This window comes from Xenopus tropicalis, chromosome 1 (assembly GCF_000004195.4).
Source record: "Xenopus tropicalis strain Nigerian chromosome 1, UCB_Xtro_10.0, whole genome shotgun sequence".
NCBI classification, from domain to species: domain Eukaryota; kingdom Metazoa; phylum Chordata; class Amphibia; order Anura; family Pipidae; genus Xenopus; species Xenopus tropicalis.
Window position 1 is genome coordinate 137,849,714 of NC_030677.2, and position 20,323 is coordinate 137,870,036.

The following is a 20,323-nucleotide window of genomic DNA, read 5'->3' on the forward strand; positions in this document are numbered from 1 at the left end:
TGAACCATAACATATCATGGTTAGGTGTGCTGTAATTGTTAATTTAAATTTGGGCAGCCAGACACGCAGGTCAATTTGACATATTAAAAAAAAAAAATAGAAATTTTTAGAACAAGCCAAATATTAAAAAAAAAAAAAAAACAACCTTCTCTTGAGTAGAAGATGCAGCTACTAAACACCCAAAACCTGGTCCAATGCACAAGGGGTATTACAGCTGACATTTTTGGGGCTGCACTGTAAGTACTTGGTCACTTTGGTCTAAGGCTCTTATTTGTGTGTGGTAGTTTAGGAGGATAATTCTAAGTACAATATATAAAATATATATATATGTGTGTGTGTGGTCAGCTGTAGATGTAAAGTTGAATTTATTTACAGGTAAGAGTTTAATTTTGAAGCTTAGGGGATAAGGGGAGTGGAATTCTGGCCTTGATAATCTCAGCAGGATTACCCTTGAATAGAAAGTCACATGAGCTATGACTTTATTTAAAAGTTAAAGTATGAGAGGAAAAGCAAGACTAGAAAGATAAACGTCTTTGTTAAGTGAAAAGGGGATGGTTAAAAGTTACACAGGTACAGAGAGAAAGTGCTAACACTGATCAATGGAACACGCAGATATGGAAAATTGTAAAAATCAAGTCTGATAACTTGAATAGCTCCATACAATGATCAGAGTAGCAGGAGTGTGCTAACTAGCTAAGAAGGCAGGCAATCTCATCCTATAATGCATTTATAATGTTTAACCTTTTTCTCAGGAGGCCCAAAATAAGTACATTTATCTGCTTTGCAATGCAAAATGGGTTTCAAACAAATCACACACATGCTAGCGTTTTGTCATAAATCGGGTGCAAGATTGTTTTTTTCGACTTTCCTCACTACATTCTACTACTGCAGAAGTGGTGCAGGTTTTGCACTCTATTTTTGGAGTTTATTGGTTGCATCATAGAGTGACCAGATCACTTGAAAATTAATGAATCGGAGCATTTCCTTTATTTGCTAGTTAAGCTGTGAATCTTCAATGTAAACACTAGGTGGCGCTATGTGCGTTACACCATGATTTTCATCCTTCCTGTTTCGTTTCCGGTTGGGACATTCAGGCGTGGGAGCGGAGAAAATTGCATCTTACGTCATAAATGCAGGTTAGGCTCCTTTCTACATGCGGTTTGTAATAAAGATGTCTGAGTCTGACAATAAACCTGTGCATTCATTCTCCCCATCTGCTTATTAATGAACGTGCATATTTGGACTTTCACCTTTAGCGCAATGATTTCAGCCTTCCGGCTCAGTATTGACCAATCGCCTTCCACCAAAACCCAAAACAATCGCGTCACAACCGTGGAATCTTGCCATATATGTTCCGTGAAATTACACAAATACTCTCCTCAATATAAAACACATTGAAACCAACAAACAAAAACCATAAAATGGAACGCAACGCGTGGAAATAAGGCAAAAGCTGTCCAACAGTAGCGTAAACATTAAATTCCCCTTACTGCAATACATTACATACAGTATACGCGTGATTGGTCGAAATGAAATAGCACAAGCAGCCCTCTATTGGCTGCCAGTCATTAGCCCGCCCTCTAGATAAAAATGATGGGTCGTTATGCTTGAAGCTAAGCAAAGATTGGTTAGTATGCTGTAGTGGGCGGGAAGAAATGAGGAAAAAGTTTGATCGTGTTGTAAGAAGAGTGAATATATACCTGTTTAATGGAGCACCGAGGAATCTGTCACTAGGCAGCAAAGGGGATGATAGACAGTGCTGAAAGGTACTTCTACATTATATTCGGGAGCTGGTGTTCTGAAAGCAGTGAGGCTATTGGAGCCTCAGCACTGATGCTGCACAGAGCAGGGAGTGGGATGGCATAGTGGGGATAAAGAGGGAGGAGAAAAATGCCAGCAGAACGGACAGGTGACATTAGAGAGGCAGGAAGATTTGAATATCTATGTATCACTTCCTGATCGCTGTGAGGAAAGAGAAGAGAAAACTTACAGGGGAGGACGCACGCCGCATATTCATATTGTGTGGAGGGATGTCCTAATTGGGACACCATAGCAATGGTTGTGTTTCCGGTTTCAGGAATGGCAGATGATGTGCTTCGTGTTCGTAGCTAATGTTATGAGCGGAGAAGGCTGGGAAGCTGGTTACTGAGACCTAACTGAGGCGCAGGCTTGTGCCTGTGGGGAGGTGCTCGGGGGGTAGGTGCTCGGGGGGTAGGTGCTCGGTGCCATTTGTGCTTTTGACAGGCGGCCGGTTCTTGAAGTTGCATGTAACTCTGGAGTGTTAGGGTGGGTATTAGACACTGTTTACTTCTAAGGCTCTTGTACAGTTCCCATATAATACACAAGAGACATGAAATTCTCTGATAAAAAAATAAATGTTACATGTACACATTGGCACTTCATGGGTTGTATAAAATCACTCTTAGGCCTTATGGTCATGGAACTCTTCAGTGTCCTCTGAATATTTGGCTATTTTACAGAATGTGTACATTATATTTTCTATATAAATACCACTACCTCTGTTGCTGCAAAGTTCTGGTAGTTGTTCTGTAGTTTATCACTGGGAGTAGCTTGATGCCTTTTGCAGGGTTTAAAGGAGAAATACCATATACAAATTAAGAATGTACCAAGATATAGAAGGATTGTGCTTAAAAAGTTGTTTTGGACTGATTTATTGAGAAATTCCACCAAAACCCCATTAGCCTCCCCATCTGTTCCACTTCCTGCTGGCTGAATTCTCTGCATGTGCAGGGGAGCCCTTGGCTCTCAGTAGAGGCACTGTAGGATAAGAACCAATCAGAAGCTTGGCTGACCTGATAGGGAACTGAAGCATGTCTTTGCTTGTGTCACTGCCAGGCTGTCATTGGCCATTCCTCTTTTACTGTGCTTCTGGCAGGGACCATTAGCACACACCCACCCTTCATTTCAAACAGGGACAGAGAAGTGATAGGATCTATAGGGAGCTACAATAAAGGGGCCATTTTTACAGATAGGATTCATTTTTAGCCCAAAGTGAGAAACCAGCACCATATATTATTCATAATTGCCTACAAAATTAGTTTTTTTTTTCAATTTATCCAATATGTCTCATTTAAGCATAGGAATGGCACTGGGGGCCAGAGTAAAGAAAAAGGGTTCACTCCCCTCCTGTAATCTCCACCTATTTTGCTGCAGTGCATAATTAGCATGTAATTGTTATTTTGGCCTCAACACTTTTCTTACATGGGAATATCCCAGTGTTTTCAAAAATGGCTACACAAACTGCACAGAAAGATTTTAGTGTTCCATTGACCAGAAAGTAGTTTACAATGCCTGCTCACAGATGCAACAGAGACATGCTTACATGTAGTAATAATTATTGGTATTGAAATAATACACAGTGGGTTATTTACAGTGTCCCTTCTAGAGTACATCATACATGTAGAAAATCATTGCTGGAATTCTTTTTTATTTAAAAAATGGTGTAGCTCAGGAGAAGCAACTTTTGGTATAAGCACCTAAGCTAACCTAACCTAACGCCTCTTATGGTATGTGACATTATATGTGATATTTTCTTATCCATTAGAGCATCTGTTCTTAATATAATATTAATGATAATGAGATTTCAGCTTTAAGAAGATTCTTAACATAATGATGTTTTTACTTCCAGGTTTGGTAGTCATGGAGTCTGCTGCAAACCCTGTAACATGGGTCAGCAAAGTGAAACAACCCCCTAAAAATGTGATGCTTTCATCTACCTCAGTATCTGTTCCAGGTGGTTTAACCCCTACTAACAAGGACATGACACATTGGGCTCAACGAATGGTAAGACTGTACAGGCAAGGTCATGTATATATGCAGTTATTACTTGTTAACTGCATTAGGATTGCTATTAACCTCCGTTGTTTGTGGGGTCTACTGTATGGTAGTTACACCACTACGTCCAGTCACAGGAAACAGGCAATACATCTATAGAACTGTCAGCTGACACCAATTTTCCCTGCAGCAAGAGTGCACCAATGAATGACATTTGGCTCTTGTTTATATTATTTGTAAGAACTAAAACCATTGTATTATACACAGTTTATCTGCTGTGTAAACATGATTTTTTTTGTCCTATTCAACCTGAGTGGCTGCCCCCATGGCTACAGAGTAGTTTAACTATAGTAGTGTTTCTGAAACATGCAATTTTTACCAGCGCATGGAATCTATAAATTATTACATTCATAAAAATCGCTTACGTTTTTTTTTGTGTTACTTTAAGATGTGTCAGATATATGATGGCAATGTATGTAATAAAATATCTTTGCGACACAATGTTACAAAATCCTAACAAGTGCTGATATTTAAAAGCAGCAAACAATCTATTTGTTAACATTGTTGACTCACGTAGCCTTTTCATTTACATGTGCTAGGCTTGTGTCTCAATATCTATTACCCATATGTCTGAGCATTGAATAGGACAAGTTAAGAGGGGCTATTTATACCTTACTGAAATTTTTTTTTTCTTTTACTTACCGGTAAGTCCATAATAAAGTTACACTTTATCTATTGTACATAATTCTCATGTCTTAAAACGGAAGGTGCAGTAAATGCTTTTAGGGGATTTTTTAGGGTTTTCTTCTGTGTATCCTTGCCCCCATGCCAATGTATTAATGCCAGCCTATTGCACTTTGTGAGTTAATTTTATCAAAATCCAACGTGGAAAAGTGCCTTGTTCTTTATATTACCCTCAGAGCTGATGGTAGGTACACACATTTCCAGCACTCTGATTTATCACTACACTTTTGTATTTCTAAGTTGCAAAATGCTCCAGGGTGCAAACTGAACTCCATGTTGGCTTCGCCAAAACAGTTGCAAAAAAAATCACTGAAGGGAGAAACACTCACATTGCAATCAAATATTAAATGTCTAACTTTCCTTCTCCACAGCCACATATGGCAGTAAATATACCTGCCAAGGCAGAGCCTGAACATCTGGTAGAGAAAAAAAAGAAAAAGAGAAAGAAGAAAAAAACAAGCCCAAATTCTGATGTGGGTACTGAAAATTCTCAGCACAAGAACATTGTTGTTCAGGAACCACCCAAATTTCAGGTTTGTTTTTGACTATATACATAACATAAAGCAGTGAAAAGTCATATTTTGTTTTATCAAACCATCTTTTGGTAGTATTAGAATATTTACTGCTTCTTCTCTGAAAGACAATTTACTAAGGGCCTGTAGTACTAATCCATTTCCAGTATCAAGAAAGGCTTTTGAAAAAATCAGTGATTGGATACTTTGAGTTACTGCCCATTTTTGATAAATGAGCCCTATAATGTTTTTTCCTTATTTAGTTAGAGCTTTTTTGCATGATTGGAAGCAAGTTTTTATTTAAGCCGTTTTACCCAGGTAATTACTAAAAAAACATTTACACATAACATTTGATTACAATTTGATCTATAAACATGTAAGGGTGGCCATACATGGGCAGATTTAAGCTGCTGATTTGGGTCCTTTAGACCGATTCAGCAGCTTATCTGCCTGTGTATGGGCATTCCTGATGGGGCTACCCGACCAAGATCTGGCAGGTTTGATTTTCCATCAGATTGGTGACCACATTGGATCGTTAATGCAGTCCTCGGTCTGGTGGTGCATATGCTTTAATTGGATCGTTTGGCCCTAGGGTGGGCATATTGGGTCTTCTCTGGACAAAAAGCTATATAACTGAAAAACCATAAAAAACGAAGACCAATTGCAAATTGTCTCAATGTTAATGTCTTCATCATACTAAAAGCTAATTTAAAGGGGAACTACCCCTTTAAGGGGGTCTCAGTTGAAATTCAAGGCATGGGTCAGGGCAGAGAGCAGTCGGAGTAGTCAGAATCAGACAGGAGGGTCAGGAACCTGAAAATTAACTAATATCAATTTAGAATGCACCCAGGTACTTCCAAGAAAATTCCAATAATTGGGCATTGAACCCATGTCCTTGGTGTCCTTTTATTTTGAATTTGGTGCTAAACTGTGCACCACATCAGCGCCACATCTCACAAGGCAAGCATTGGCACCACCATCTTGGATAATTAAATATTTTAAAATAAAGTTATCTTGTACAGACATTTAGTATCAAGTATATCATTATGTACTAGTGATGTGCAGGTCGAGTTTTACTCTACATGCACCCGACTATAACCTGCCCACTTCCAGCCTGGACCCTACCTGACTTGTTTATAGACCCTCACCTGACCTGCCCACCGATGACATATCAAAGGGGCGGGGGCAGGCATGCGCCTATAAATAAGAGAGCCGGAAAACTGGGGAGAGCAGGCAGAAGAGCGCAACCCGAAAATGTTGTGCAGAGGTTTGCCCAAACCCGCCCGAGTCATTTCGAAGTTTGTATGTGACAGAGCTTTCTCCATCCAACCATGAATGGTTTATGTATTGATTACATCTTTATTTTTAGGATGATGAAGAATTTCCTGATCTGTCGGCCGCTGTAAGTGGCTCTGGGAAAGGTTTCCGAAAGAGCGACAGCTATGTTCAGGGCCCTAGAGCTGAAAAGGTAAAAAAAAAAAAATTCCAGTTTTAAACTACTGCTTCAATTTAATAAAAAACTGACTGGTACAAAATGAAAATATACTTATATATGTATGGCTGGCAAGACATATATATGGTAGAATTTTGCCACAGGCAGAAGTTTAGCTTGTGCTGATCTGCTTTGCTCTGCGAAATGTGAGCAAGCTTTGCATACTTTAAACCCAGATGGTCTCCTTTTATTCCTTATCCCATTTTTCTAACCAGCATTTATAGAATCACCAGTTTCACTATCCTCCTTGCTGTCTAATTATTTTACATTTTATTGACCTACTTCAGATATTTTTTAGGTTTATGCCTCATATCAATAACACCAATGGCGTTCTCTGTGCCATATTTGGCTCTAAACTCTCTCTCTTTGCACCCCATACTCAATAACTGATTTGCTGTATATCTACAACATATTTAGAATTCAGCTGATAAAGTTCTAGCATGCATTCTACATACTGGTTAGTACATTTATATAAAATATCTTGTAAAAATATTTTTTGATAGGATAGTCAAGTAAATTTCAGCATCCACCAGGTCCGCTTTGGAAAAGCTGTTTTGAAGGAATTAAATACCGCAAAATAGGGGAATTAAACATTTTAGAACTAATATAAAGTTTTAAGAAGTTTTGTTTAAAATTTTATATTTAAATAGTATTATTTTATATATTTTAATCGACCCATAGGTGGAACATGTAGTGAAAAAAATATTGAGAAGTAGGTAAAACATTTTAGTATGCAGGCTTTTGTGCTTTAAGCAAGCTTTTTTTCTGGTTGTCACTTTTCTGAATGTAACTGATACAAAGGCTTCAGATATCAATAAAACCCAGCTTTACAAACATCTACATAGGTGTTTTTTTTTTGTTTTTTTTTTAAAAGCTGAATAAGTCAAGAGAAGGAGAATATACATAGAGAGTCCTAAATACTTTATGTACATACAGCTAGGCTACAGAAATGTTGTGGGCCACTGATGCCAGAGGCCATCAACAATACAACAGATAAAGTTCTAGATTCTTTGGTTTTACATTCACAGGGTTGCTATTTATGTGGTCTGGGCTGTAAGTTATATTTATAGACTTCAGTTTTACGGAAAAACAGGAGCACCAGTTGCTCTATATTTTTGGTTATCCATGAAATTTCAGTAGTCTGTTATCAAAAACTCTTAGTGATATCCATGATTTATTCATTTACTACTGCCACCTTTTGTACATAATGCTGAACATACAGCACAATGCTCTTTAGCAAACCTGTATGTATTTGAAAGAGCATAAAGTCATGTAGAGCTTTCTGTCCTTATTTATTGTTGTTTTTATTCAATATTTTGTTTCTTTTTGTCTTGGAAAGGCTGTCAATGCCAAGAGCACTGGAAAGAAGAGTAAAGCACTTGTTCAGCTGGATTTGGGTGGCATGCTGGCAGTATTGGAGGGGAAGCAGCATACAGACAAAACAAAGCAGAATACCAAGCCACTGGTATTGTCTGGTAATATCAATGTCTTAGTTTCTGTTAATGTTGAGTTCAGTAAATATCACTATCCTTGGTATACAAACTAAACTGCCAAAGGTATGCATCAGTGTAAATCAGTCCAAGACATACATCTCAGCTGACAGTTACCAGCAGCACAAAATTTTAATTAATGTGCCCCCATGTAGCTTCTTTGTGGACCTGAGAATTTATGTGCATTTTGTTTGCTTAAAAGAGAAAGAAAGGTAAAGACACTTGGGGGTGCCAAAATATTAGGCACCCCCAAGTGACTTTAATTGCTTACCCTGTACCCCGGGCTGGTGCCCCTGTACGGAGAAAACCGCACCAGCCCGGGGTAGCAGCGATCGCTTCCTCCTTCCGGGTTCCCTGCATGCGCAGTAGAGTGAAAAGCCGAACTTTTAACAGAAAAGTCGGCTTTTAACTCTACTGCGCATGCGCCAACCGCTGGCATTTTCAGAAAGGAAGGAGGGAGCGCTGCGCTCCAGGTACCCTGGGCTGATGCTGTTTACTCTGTACAGGGGCACCAGCCCGGGGTACAAGGTAAGCGATTAAAGTCACTTGGGGGTGCCTAACATTTTTGCACCCCCAAGTGACTTTGCCTTTCCTTCTCCTTTAAGGGGAAATCTGACACTCAACAAGAACTGTGACAAGCCTGATATAATCTAAAACTACTAATGCAGGTATGGATCCATCATCTGAATACCCATTATCCAGAAAGCCATCTCCCATAGACTCCATTTTAATAAAGTAATTCATTTTTTTAATCTATTTCCATTTTATGACCCCAGAACTACTCCCTTTTCAAATTTAGATAATAAAGAGAGACTAGTTTGTATTCCATGCGTGTTCAAACATTTGAAACCTTTAATAATTTTACTGAAACACAAAGGATCTTTTCAAAATTCTCTTGACAGATGAGTATGCAAAAAAATGAGTTTAGTGAAATCTTAAAAATCTTAAATGAGAACTAAAACTTTAAAATTATAAAAATACAGCTGTAACTGCTGTATTTTAAATCAAACTTACTGTATCTGTTGAGAGGGTAAGCAGCCCTGTATCAGTTATGATCCATTTCTATGAAAGTTGTCCACAGCTCTCCGTTTTGGATCTTGTTAGATCATCTTTTGGGTGTCCGTGACACTCACATGCTCAGTATGCTTTGGGCTGCTGTTAATAAACTAAGCTGGGGTTTGTTTAAATAATCAAGCAGAAAATAAGGCTCATCTGTGATAAAAGTGGAACCCCTGTGGGTTCCATTGATTCCATTACCACTCAGCTGCAATATGAATATGCCAGTGTAACTGCCCACATATCAGATTTTGTGGTGGTAGCATCATGCTGTGTGGCTGCTTTTTATTAACATGGAGTGGACATCTTGCTAAAACAAAAGGAAGAATGCATGGTGCAGAATACAGAGAGATAATGTTGTAGAACCCGTTTCAATCACAAGCCACTGGAGTTTCTCAAGAACAGAATGTTGAGCTGAATGTCCTACAGTGGCCCAGTCACAGCCCTCATCTTAGTAGTAATGCAGACGGCACATTTCTGTTCTTTTTCTTAATTTTTTTTATTCTCTTTTATTATATTTTCCCTCTTAGATGCTATGGAGCCTTTTGGATGGGTGGTGGGGAAACAATTGGAATCAATTCAGAATTTTTATGAAGTATGTTATAAATGATTTTGTGATGGCACCCCTTCAATATTCTTTTTTTTCTGTACATTAGTTGGCAGTGGTGCCCCTGTGCTAGCCAGAGAACCTGTTCCTGTATTAAAACAACCAAAACAAGGCCCAGCACCACACAACCCACTGGATTCTAGTGCCCCTCTTGTAAAAAAAGGAAAGCAGAGAGAGGTCCCCAAGGCCAAGAAACCAACCTCACTTAAAAAGGTAAATGTTCAGAATCATAATTGCCTAACAAAGAACATTTTTTTTAAAATATGTTATTAACGTGGACATAATTCTTTTCAAAAGTATGTAGGAAGTTATGTGCTATGTATTGACTACAAGAAAATGGACATTATGGCACAGCATAGCAAACAATATATAAAGTTGTTTGTGATACTTTGTAGCGAATGTTAACTAATTAACAGACCTATAAAGAAGGCATTGTGGGTATTGTAATATTTGCTGAAAGATAACTGATTGCAAATTATAAAGCAGAAAATGAGGGTTGTCTGTCCTATAAGCTGATGCTACAGGGCTGATTATTCAATCCTGCAAATGCCCTGGTTTTAGATCTGTTCAGTTCAATAACTGACAGCAGCACAGAGCATGTGTAGGGAAGGAGCAGAAAAGAAGATGGGGAGTTACTGGGGGCATATTTGGAGGCACAGATCTTTTGTGCTACAGGGCTGTGGTTGCCTTGGGCTGGTACAGAAACCCAAAACATAATGCACAACATTTTTGCCCTACTTCGTTAGTTAGGCTTTAGTTCTCCTTTAAAATACAATTATGAAAAATTTAATAACACAATTACAGGTTCTGTCCTTTCTCTTGCTTCTTTCTAATAGCTGGGAGACACATTTATATAGTATGAAAATTACGTGTTTTTAGATTTGTTAAGGCAATTTTCAATTGTTTTTGCCTTTATAGTCTTTATATGTGAGTGTGTGTATTTTTATTCATTTGTTTATTTTAATGAAAGATTATTTTGAAAGAAAGAGAAGAACGAAAACAGCGTCTTACTTCAGCGACACAAGAATTAACTCCGCAGGGCAGTCATATACTGTCAGATGGCGCAGGTCCTCCAGTACAGAGCATAAGTCCTTCTGAAGGGGATTGCCTTGGTCCCCTGGAAACAGGTATGTTTATCTGCAGCCCCTCTTACCTGCACATCTATTGGTGCCCTATTCATCTGTCAGAAAAGGTCATCTCAAATTAAAGATGAATAGTTATACTTATAGGAATGCATGAGTCACTGCATAACAAATATAAATCTAATATTTAGTGATGCACACCTTCACTAGAACAATCAATATGGTGGGTGCTCACTGCAGGTGTGTCCCCCCCCCCCCCAAGAGAAAATAAGGGTACTCCTAAGCAGTATAAATTCCCTTTGTGGAGTTGCATAAAGGCACAAACACTCGTTCCCCAATGCAAATAGGCGGAAGTGACATTATTATTAGGGAAGATATTGTTACTCACATGATACTGCACTGTGTGAGGTGTAATCCTCTAGATTCACTCTCAGTTTAGCCTATATAATATTGCTGTTGAGTTGATTCTAGTATACACATTTTATCTTGTGGACTTCTAGCTGTGTTTGCTATACAGTAGCCAGCAAGGGTGTTTTATTGGTAAAGTTACACTTCTGAAGGACTGCAGGTTTGGGTCAGCCTGATCTTTATTTTATCCTTAAAAATGCACTTTTTGTTTCAGCCTTAGCAGAAATACAAGAAGACTCTGTTGAAGACCTCATATTGGGAAACTCTGAAATATCAGCCATTCAGCCTGTCACTGAAAGCACTGTTAGTCTGCCTCAACAATCTACCTCTAATCTCCCGAAAATTCACAGCAGGCGATTTCGAGAGTATGTTACAGAATGTTTGGTTATATTTAATGAGTTGAGGGTGTCTGAGAGATTTATATAAAGCACCTAGGTGCTTATAGATTTGTATTAAATCCCTTTTTCAAATGTTGTATTCTCAGATTTTTTATCTAGCCATGGTAGCCAAAAAATTGGATTTCTGGGCCTGCCCAGATTACTTAATTCCTTGACCCTTGGTAACTGCATGGCTCTGTTTCTTTTTTTTTAATATGTATGTTTTTAAATGCAACCAAAACAATATATTTAGTACATAATTCTGATTTTGTTATCTATCTACTGTTTTATTATTCCAAGTTGCTGGGTGCTCCCTTACACTTCTTAAGAAAAAAAAACAAAGGACACTCTGCCAAGCCAGAGAAATGTGTTGTTATACATGAAGCATGAAAAAAAAGAGCTTGCATTGAGTCAGAGGTTCTTTTCCCAGTTAATACCATATTTGTGGTAGTTATGCTGTTTCGTCTTGTGCTGCCAAACATGCTTCATGTATAACAACACATTTCTCTGGCTTGGCAGAGTGTCCTTTGTTTTTTTTTCTTAAGAAGTGTAAGGGAGCACCCAGCAACTTGGAATAATAAAACAGTAGATAGATAACAAAATCAGAATTATGTACTAATTTGTAATGTGCCCATTATGGGCAGTAAACAAGAACTGAGGGATCATATATTTAAAAATGGCCATATTTAAGTTTACATAGCTTAGTGTTTAACACCGGTACCTTTAGGTTACTGGGCACTCCCAAAAGATGTGAAAAAAAAAAACTTCCATGCACTAGCATTTTGGAAACTGGAGTTATGTATTGTCATATAGCTTTGCCAAACAATTTGTATCCTTCTTTAAGAGGAGTGCTTATACTATTTATGAATACTACAAACCCCTAACCTGATTTTAACAACTCTCTGTCTGGCTTAAAGGGACAGTTGACCGTCACAAAACTTCCCATTGCTTTTTATTCTTTCATCTAAAGGAAACTAAACACCTCACCCCCAAAATAATGTAAAAAAACTCATTGCACTCTTCTGAGCGCTTGTGCAACTTACATTAAAGTTTTGCATTGTCATGATATTGGTGTGATATTGCTTTCTGATCTAGAATGTCAGAGGTCTAACTTTTTGAGCTGCTACTTGGAAATAAAAGAACAGGGAAGTTAATCTAATTTGTAAAATGGAATTTCTAGTATAATAGTAGAAAAATAAATAGTTATTACTTGTAATTAAACTGTCCCTTTAATGCTTAAAGGAGAACTCCACCCCCCTCCAAGCTGCCTTCTGTTCAGAAGTCTCCTTGCGTGCTAACCTGCCATAAATCTACAGAGTTCTACCCTGAGTTTAACAGCACCATCTTCTGATCCTCTTCTTGGTTGTCAGTATGGATCTTGCAGGATCATGCGCAGTAGAAGCTGATTTAGGACAATGCTTGAACTGCATATTCTCCTCCAAGATTCATGTCAGTGCTCTAACAGAAGAGGATCAGAAGACAGGAAAGATAGTCCTTTTGAACTCTGCTGCGCAAGTCTGCATATTTTTTTTTTTCTATGGAGTTACAATCTTATGTAAAGTCCTTTTTAATGAAATCAATGGTATAACAGACAACAGAATTATTATTCATTAAATTCTTAAGGACATAGTTAATGTGCTCATTAAGCAAAGAAATCAATGTAAAAAGAATCAGGCAAAGCTTTGGGTTTTTAAAAGGAGGCGGTAGAGAGTGGGGTTAGATATTGCATGGAAAAGAGATAGGGATTCTGGGAATTAAAGGAGGCTGGCTGCAGGGAAGGCGGGGAGCTAACATAATTTTTAGACTATCTCTAGCTGACTTTAATATGTGAATCCGATGTTGTGGATACACAAACACTATATATGTTCATAGTTCTACTATCCAGAAAAATAACCCTATTTATATGCCCTAACTTTTTATAGGTATTGCAGCCAGGTGCTGAGTAAAGATGTTGATAACTGTGTGATGGAACTTCTTAAGGAACTAGTTCGTTTTCAAGATCGACTGTTCCTGAAGGAACCAGCAAAAGCCAAGTCCAAGAGGCGCCTGGTGATGGGACTAAGAGAGGTTCTAAAACACCTAAAACTACAGAAACTGAAATGTATTATTATTTCCCCAAACTGTGAAAAGATCCAGTCAAAAGGTAATCATTTTCTATAGTGAAACTGTTTATTTTTGTTTGTCTTTTAAGGGATACTGATACATTCCTATAACTGTAAGGAACTTGTCAGTATTACTAATAATGCAGCTCTACCCCGGTGCTTCTGTTAAAGATTTACCATACGTCTCCCCCATCCTAGCTGCACTTACCCCAGGCGGAAGTGTGCCGGCTGCCTGGAGAGAAAGGCTTCCTGTAGACACACTGGGCGGTGGGTGGTGCGATTGTTTCATAGGTTGGAGTACAAATGTAAACTGTACTCCAGCCCATAGAATGATCATGTGGCTACCAGCGCTGTGTGGCTGACAGGCAACTCTAGTGTACAGGAAACATTTGGGCAGGGTTAAGCTTAGAGGAGGTATTTTACAAAATCAGTGGTGCAGTGATGCATTATTAGAAAATACTCACAACGTTCCCTTAACAGTTATAGGAACACATCGATATCCCTTGAAGCAGTTTAGGTGTTAAATAGTTACAACGTTAAGTTGGGTTGAAAAAAAACTAAAGTCCATAAATTTAAACCCCTCCAATCAAACTATATATACATACACATATATGTGCACTGTGGTTTGGTTGGAGGGGTTGAAATTTATGGACTTTGGTCTTTTTTCAGCCCAACTTAACTCTACAGAGTTAATACACATACTGAAATATCTATACACTCACATACATAAACCATAAATACCAACATCAATACTAACTGTAGATTGGTATCACAATAGCCTTGGATAATATCCTTGTTCAAGAAATCATCCAGGCCCCTCTTATAGGCAATAACAGACTATGCCATTACAACATCACTAGGAAAGGCATTCCCCAACCTCACTGCCCTCACCCTGAAAATCCACCTATGCCTTTGCAGCCTGCTAATGCTTTGGATTATATTTTTTCCCCTGCCAGGTGGCTTGGATGATACCCTCCAAACAATTATCAGCCATGCTTGTGAGCAGAATGTTCCGTTTGTGTTTGCACTGAATCGCAAAGCTCTAGGCCGCTGTCTAAATAAAGCTGTTCCGGTTAGCGTAGTTGGAGTTTTCAGCTATGACGGAGCCCAGGTAAGCAGATTTGCTATTTGTTTTAATGACTTCAAGCCTTACTATGCTATCCTATCACCGCTACTGAGTTTCCTATGCAAATAGCGCTTGGTGTAGAGTTTGTTGTTCTCTGGTTTCTCCTGGTGCTCTAGTTACCTTCTGTAGTCAGAAAGCATATTGCTTAAAATTAGAATGCCCCATTTCTCATAGCTTTAATGGGGTAGTTCACCTTTAAATTAAATTTTAGTATGATATTTTTTGAATATTTTAGTTATTTAGCTTTTTGGCTGCCGGGGTCAGTGACCCTAATTTTAATGCTGGAAAGAGGCAGAAGAATAAAGTAAATAATTCAAAAACTATAAAAAAGAAATAATGAAGACCAATTGAAAAGTTGCTAGGAATAGGGCATCCTATAACATACTAAAAGTTAATTAATTTAATTTGAGGGGAAGTTCACCTTTCAAATAGATTTTAATATGATGTAGACCAGTGATCCCCAACTAGTGGCACATGTTTGGCAACATGTTGCTCCCCAACGCCTTGGATGTGGCCCTCAGTGCCCCCAAACCAGGTGGTTATTTTTGAATTCCTGACTTGGTGGTAAGGTTTGGTTGCATAAAAACAAGTTTACTGCCAAATAAAGTTTATTCAAAAAATTTATCATAGCAACCAGCCATTAGTTTGAATGAGAGACTAGAAGAAGAAAGGGCCTGGATAACAAGATCATAAAAATAAACAATAAAATTGGATAGATTTTTGGTTGCGGGGGCTTTATAATAAAATGGCAAGTAAGATAAAGACCAGTTGAATTATTGCTGGGAATAGGACATTGTATAACATTTTTAAAGTGAACTTAAAGTGTACTACTCCTTTATGTACTTAAACAGGAAATGGGAACATGTGTTACGCATTTAAATGAGCTCCGCTGTGTTGTTTATGATTGTTGCATCTCTCCTCACATTACATATACTGTAATGACATGGCTTAAATGCCAGTGTTACTGCAAGTGAGTGTGTCATCTGTGGCAAGCACTAAGTCTGCTCAAGGTATACACTAACTTTAAGACAAAAGCAAGAGGAACCCTCTAACCAGATAACTTGGCATTTCTTACCGTGCAGGACCATTTTCACAAACTGTGTGAACTGACAGTGCAAGCTCGGCAGGCTTATAAGGATATGATTGCAGCAGCACAAGAACAGCAGTCCGAGACTGAGGCTGGCAAGAATGAAGAAGAGCCAGTGGCAGTAAATGGCCAAAATAAATCTGATGATATGAGGGAAGAGTCCAAAGCAGAGGAACCTGATGAACCGAACTACAGTGAGTACAATAGGTTATAAAGGATGTTTAAAATATTGTAACACTTAGCAGCATTCTGTTTTAAATATGACATTTGAATGGTTTTAGCAAAATCTAGGGACGGGGTGCATTGGAGCTTTTATTCTTCCAGAATGGAACATTCTTCCAGTGGTGGGTGCCTGCTCATTATTTATATTAACATTTATTTATAAAGCGCCAACATATTCCGCAGCGCTGTACAATAAGTGGGTTTCATACATTGGACATACAGAGTAACATATAAAGCAATCAATAACTGATACAAGAGGTGAAGAGGGCCCTGCCCAAAAGAGCTTACAATCTACAAGGAGAAAGGGTTGAGACACAAGGGGGCTGATTTACTAAGACACGAATTCGAATCCGAATTGGAAAAATTCCGATTGGAAAACGAACATTTTGCGTCTTTTTCGTATTTTTTGCGATTTTTTTCGGCGCCTTTACGACTTTTCGGAAATTGTCGCGACTTTTTCGTTACCAATACGGTTTCTGCGAAAAACACGAGTTTTTCGTAGCCATTACGATTAGCTCGTATCTTGTCGCGACTTTTTCGTATTGAGCACTTGTAAGCGGCGGGCGAAACTTTCAGACTTAGCATGATTTTGGAAGCCTCCCATAGGACTCAATGGCACCCTGCAGCTCCAACCTGGCCCAAGAAAAGTCACCATACTGAAGCTTGAATGAATCCGAACGCTACGAAAAAAATTGCAACATTTTGCGCAACTTTCGGAATGGCTACGAAAAAGGCGCGACTTTTCGCGCAAATTTTAACGCTACGAAAAAATCACCAGATTTTACGCAACATTTGGATGGCAACGAAAAAGTCGTGACAATTTTCCGAAAAAATCGCCAAATACCGATCATTACGAAAAAAACGCAATCGGACACATTCGGCCGGTTCGTGAGTAAGTAAATGGGCCCCAAGGTGTGGGAATCAGCAAGATCAGAGTTGTGAGAGGTGTGGCACAGGGTAATGCTTTTAGCAATAGAGGTTATGTTAAACTAAATGAGGGTAAGCTTCTCTAAATAAATGTGGTTTTAGAGATCTTTTGAAGGCAGAGAGATTGGGAGAAAGTCTGATATAGCAGCACTTTATTCTCTGTGTCTTGTTAAATAACATAAAGTGGAAAAACACATGATTGTTTTGTTTTTTTTTTTCCATTGGCTCTTTAGTAAATTTACACTGCATTCTGGTAACATATAATTTTTTTATGCACATAACATATTTGAGGGTGTGCTGCCATTTGCTAGGTTAGGGTATCCTCCGTTGACTACAAAAGTCCTGTAGTACTGTGTCGACTCAATTTCTAGGTGACAGATGTTGAAATCATTAATTCCAAAATGCATGCTTATTGGCTGGTATTCTGTTTCAGTTAAAGTGTGGAGAAAGATGCTGGAAGAAGACTATACTCCATACGCCTTGAGCCTGGAAGGAAAGGTTACAACAGATATGTTAAATCTGCAGTTATGATTGGAATGCCTTCTAATGGATAACTACAGAGCTCAGCAGCTCAGGGAATGGAATGCTTTGTGGGGAAATATCCTAGGTGGATCTGTGTCCTGAATGATTTGGAGGCTGAAGTTGCGTAGAGAAGGAAGGTTCCCATGCAAAGGAGCCCTGTTGTATATAGCCTTTATGGAAATAATTAACAATAAATCTTTAGCATAGCAAACTAAAACCACAAGAACAAATGATCTTTTTGACAGATGGAAGAAGAAGAAACCTCCAAACTGTTGTGTTCCCTGGACATATGTGACTGGGCTGCCCTCAGAACATGGACCTGCAGTTTAATTATAGACATTTTGTACTTTTCAGTGCCTTTACATTACAGACAACATCATACAAAGAGTTGTTGATCTTGAGTCACACAGTGATACAAAAATGTACAATCAACGAATCTAAGTGTCATCAGGGCTCACTACAGAAAATATATGGGACTTTTAGAAGTGTATCTATAAAAGGGTGAATTCTAATGTTCACCCATTGATAAACGCGCTTCTAAAAATCCCATAGGAATGAATAGAACGTTGGTGAGTTTTTCTGTGGTGAGCTCTAATTTACACTTAAATCTGCCTCTATATCTGTACACATATACATATTAGTTATTGTGTAGTGTTCCCATATCTTCTCTGTAAGGTCTTGGTCAGACATGGGGCAGAGGATCCTGTGGCTCGAGCTTTTCTGCTGGACAGACACCCCTTGCAAAGGAACACAACAGCACCCACTAGCATCTTGGAGAACAATGTGCCTCAACATCTAACGCAGTCATAGCCAGTATTAGACATCAATACAATTATAGACATCTATAAAATTAATTCAGCTAGCCTTATCTGTTGTTGTTGTTTTAGTTGCATTCTTAATTATTTGATTATATAAATGGTACAGAATAACTCTGTGTACAATAGTGTAATCTCAGTACGGGCACACTGAACATTGATGGAACAGCAGATGTAATTTATTGTAGTGTAGGCGACATCTTAGCTTGTTACAATAAATGATCACTGCTGCTGTTGCATCATTATCTGTCCAGTGTTTCCCTTATCCTGATATTTACTGTTTATCTGCTCTTTCAGCCGGTGTCCTGTATGATGCACCTTGCTTCCCTATCTTTATTAGTAGGCGATAGAATTGCGTAGCCTGACTGCACTGGGCTCATGTTATTTGTAACAAAGTTCTACCCATTAAAGGAGAAGGAAAGTTTCAATCAATGAAGGGGTGCCGAATGTTACCTGATACCCCAGGCTGGGGGTCCTGTTGGCAAAAACTGTACCTGCTGGGGTACGTACGATCGAGCGATCCTCTTCCTTCTTCTCACCACTTGTGCATGCGTGAAATGCTAAACATTAGCAAAAAGCTGACTTTTTCACTCTGCGCATGTAGCGCCCCCCTGATTTTGAAGAAAGAAGGGAAGAACAGCATTGCTTAATCGCAGGTACCCCAGGCTGGTGCAGTTTTCTGCTAACAGGAGCACCAACACGGGGTATCCGGTAAGTGATTACAATCACTGGTTAGGCACTCACCCCTCCCCTTTGATTTCCTCTAACAATTAAACACTACTAGGCAGGAGAACTGAATAGAAATGTCATGTTGCCTTATATAAAGGACTTAATAAGGGGCCAGTTTCAGCTACATGTTGTTAAGGGTATACTTGGCATAATGTCCATAGCTAGGGTGCACTTAAATTAATCATGCTCATACACTAGATACACAGAAATATCATTCCTACAAATACAAAATATATTATTTTACTGATATTCTACAGACACATATCTTGTAACATTTTCTTTGCAGATTATAATGTAGAAACATGGCTGAATGTTTTCACTATGAATGAGTTAAAGGGTTGGTTCACTTTAAGTTAACTTTTAGTATGTTATAGAATGTGCTATTCCTAAAAATTGTTTTATTATTTATTTATCACTGACCCCAGCAGCCAAAACAGTGCGCTGCGAGGCTACAATTTTATTGTTATTGTCACTTTATATTCCTTATCTTTTTATGCAGTCCCTCTCATATTCATATTCCAGTCTCTCATTCAAACCACTGCCAGGTTGCTAGAGTAAATAAAACCTTAGCAACCAGATATAGCTGCTGAAATTCCAATTTGGAGAGATGCTAAACAAAAAGCTAAAACATGAAGACCAATTGCAAATTGTCTAAGAATATGAATGTCTACACCATACTAAAACTTAACGGTGAACTATACATTTAAATAACAGCAGCTCGAGGAAAACTCAGGCCCTTGTTGAGAAGGACTTCATGTATCTGTGGTAATGTTTTTTTAGTATTGTTTTTAGCTGGTTAACCTCAGTAATGTTTTTCCAGTCCTGCATTTACACACCTTATACAGTGTATAGAATAAGCTGCTTTATATTATAATGCACATCCATTTGTATGTATATAAGCAAAGTGCTCAATGTACAGGAATAATGTGAAGAATAATCATTTTAAGTCTTTCCTTCTGAGAGTATTTTATTTGTCTTTTATTATTTCCATTGTTGTGTGTGTGGATCTGTATTCCGTATTGGTATCTAAGTATTTTGTTTGGAAGGCTGTGCCCAGACAGGAAGGCACAAAACCCTCCCAAGAAACGCATTCTTCAGTTGTGTAAGTTTTCATATAGGCTTATGCAGAATGCATTACTCCAAGATGAGAATTTCTAGGTGGTCCCGATTGAATTTCTCATAAAACCTGGTGTGCCCATTGGGTAGAATGGCTTTCGTCACCTCTGAGCT

The 20,323-nt window shown here is 38.5% G+C and overlaps 1 protein-coding gene across 5 annotated transcripts; it reads left to right on the forward strand.

The window, feature by feature from the left end:
- Positions 1-1,613: 1,613 nt before the first annotated feature.
- On the forward strand, positions 1,614-20,109 carry secisbp2 (SECIS binding protein 2). Of its 5 annotated transcripts, none has more exons than XM_031895029.1 (12): positions 1,614-1,766; positions 3,650-3,804; positions 4,911-5,072; positions 6,421-6,519; positions 7,883-8,018; positions 9,746-9,909; positions 10,667-10,823; positions 11,407-11,551; positions 13,486-13,706; positions 14,622-14,776; positions 15,874-16,072; positions 17,461-20,109. In XM_031895029.1, exons 2-12 carry the CDS (start codon positions 3,661-3,663, stop codon positions 17,556-17,558), a joined length of 1,680 nt encoding a protein of 559 aa, XP_031750889.1. In that variant the 5' UTR covers positions 1,614-1,766; positions 3,650-3,660; the 3' UTR covers positions 17,559-20,109.
- Positions 20,110-20,323: the final 214 nt, after the last annotated feature.

What these genes read in the sequence shown, in the direction of transcription:
- secisbp2 (XM_031894968.1), top strand. Translation starts at nt 3,661, where the DNA reads ATGGAGTCTGCTGCAAACCCTGTAACATGGGTCAGCAAAGTGAAACAA. An exon ending in TGAAAAGATCCAGTCAAAAG is followed by an intron (nt 13,707 to 14,621) that starts GTAATCATTTTC and finishes TTCCCCTGCCAG; the next exon opens with GTGGCTTGGATGATACCCTC. An exon ending in ACCTGATGAACCGAACTACA is followed by an intron (nt 16,073 to 17,460) that starts GTGAGTACAATA and finishes ATTCTGTTTCAG; the next exon opens with TTAAAGTGTGGAGAAAGATG.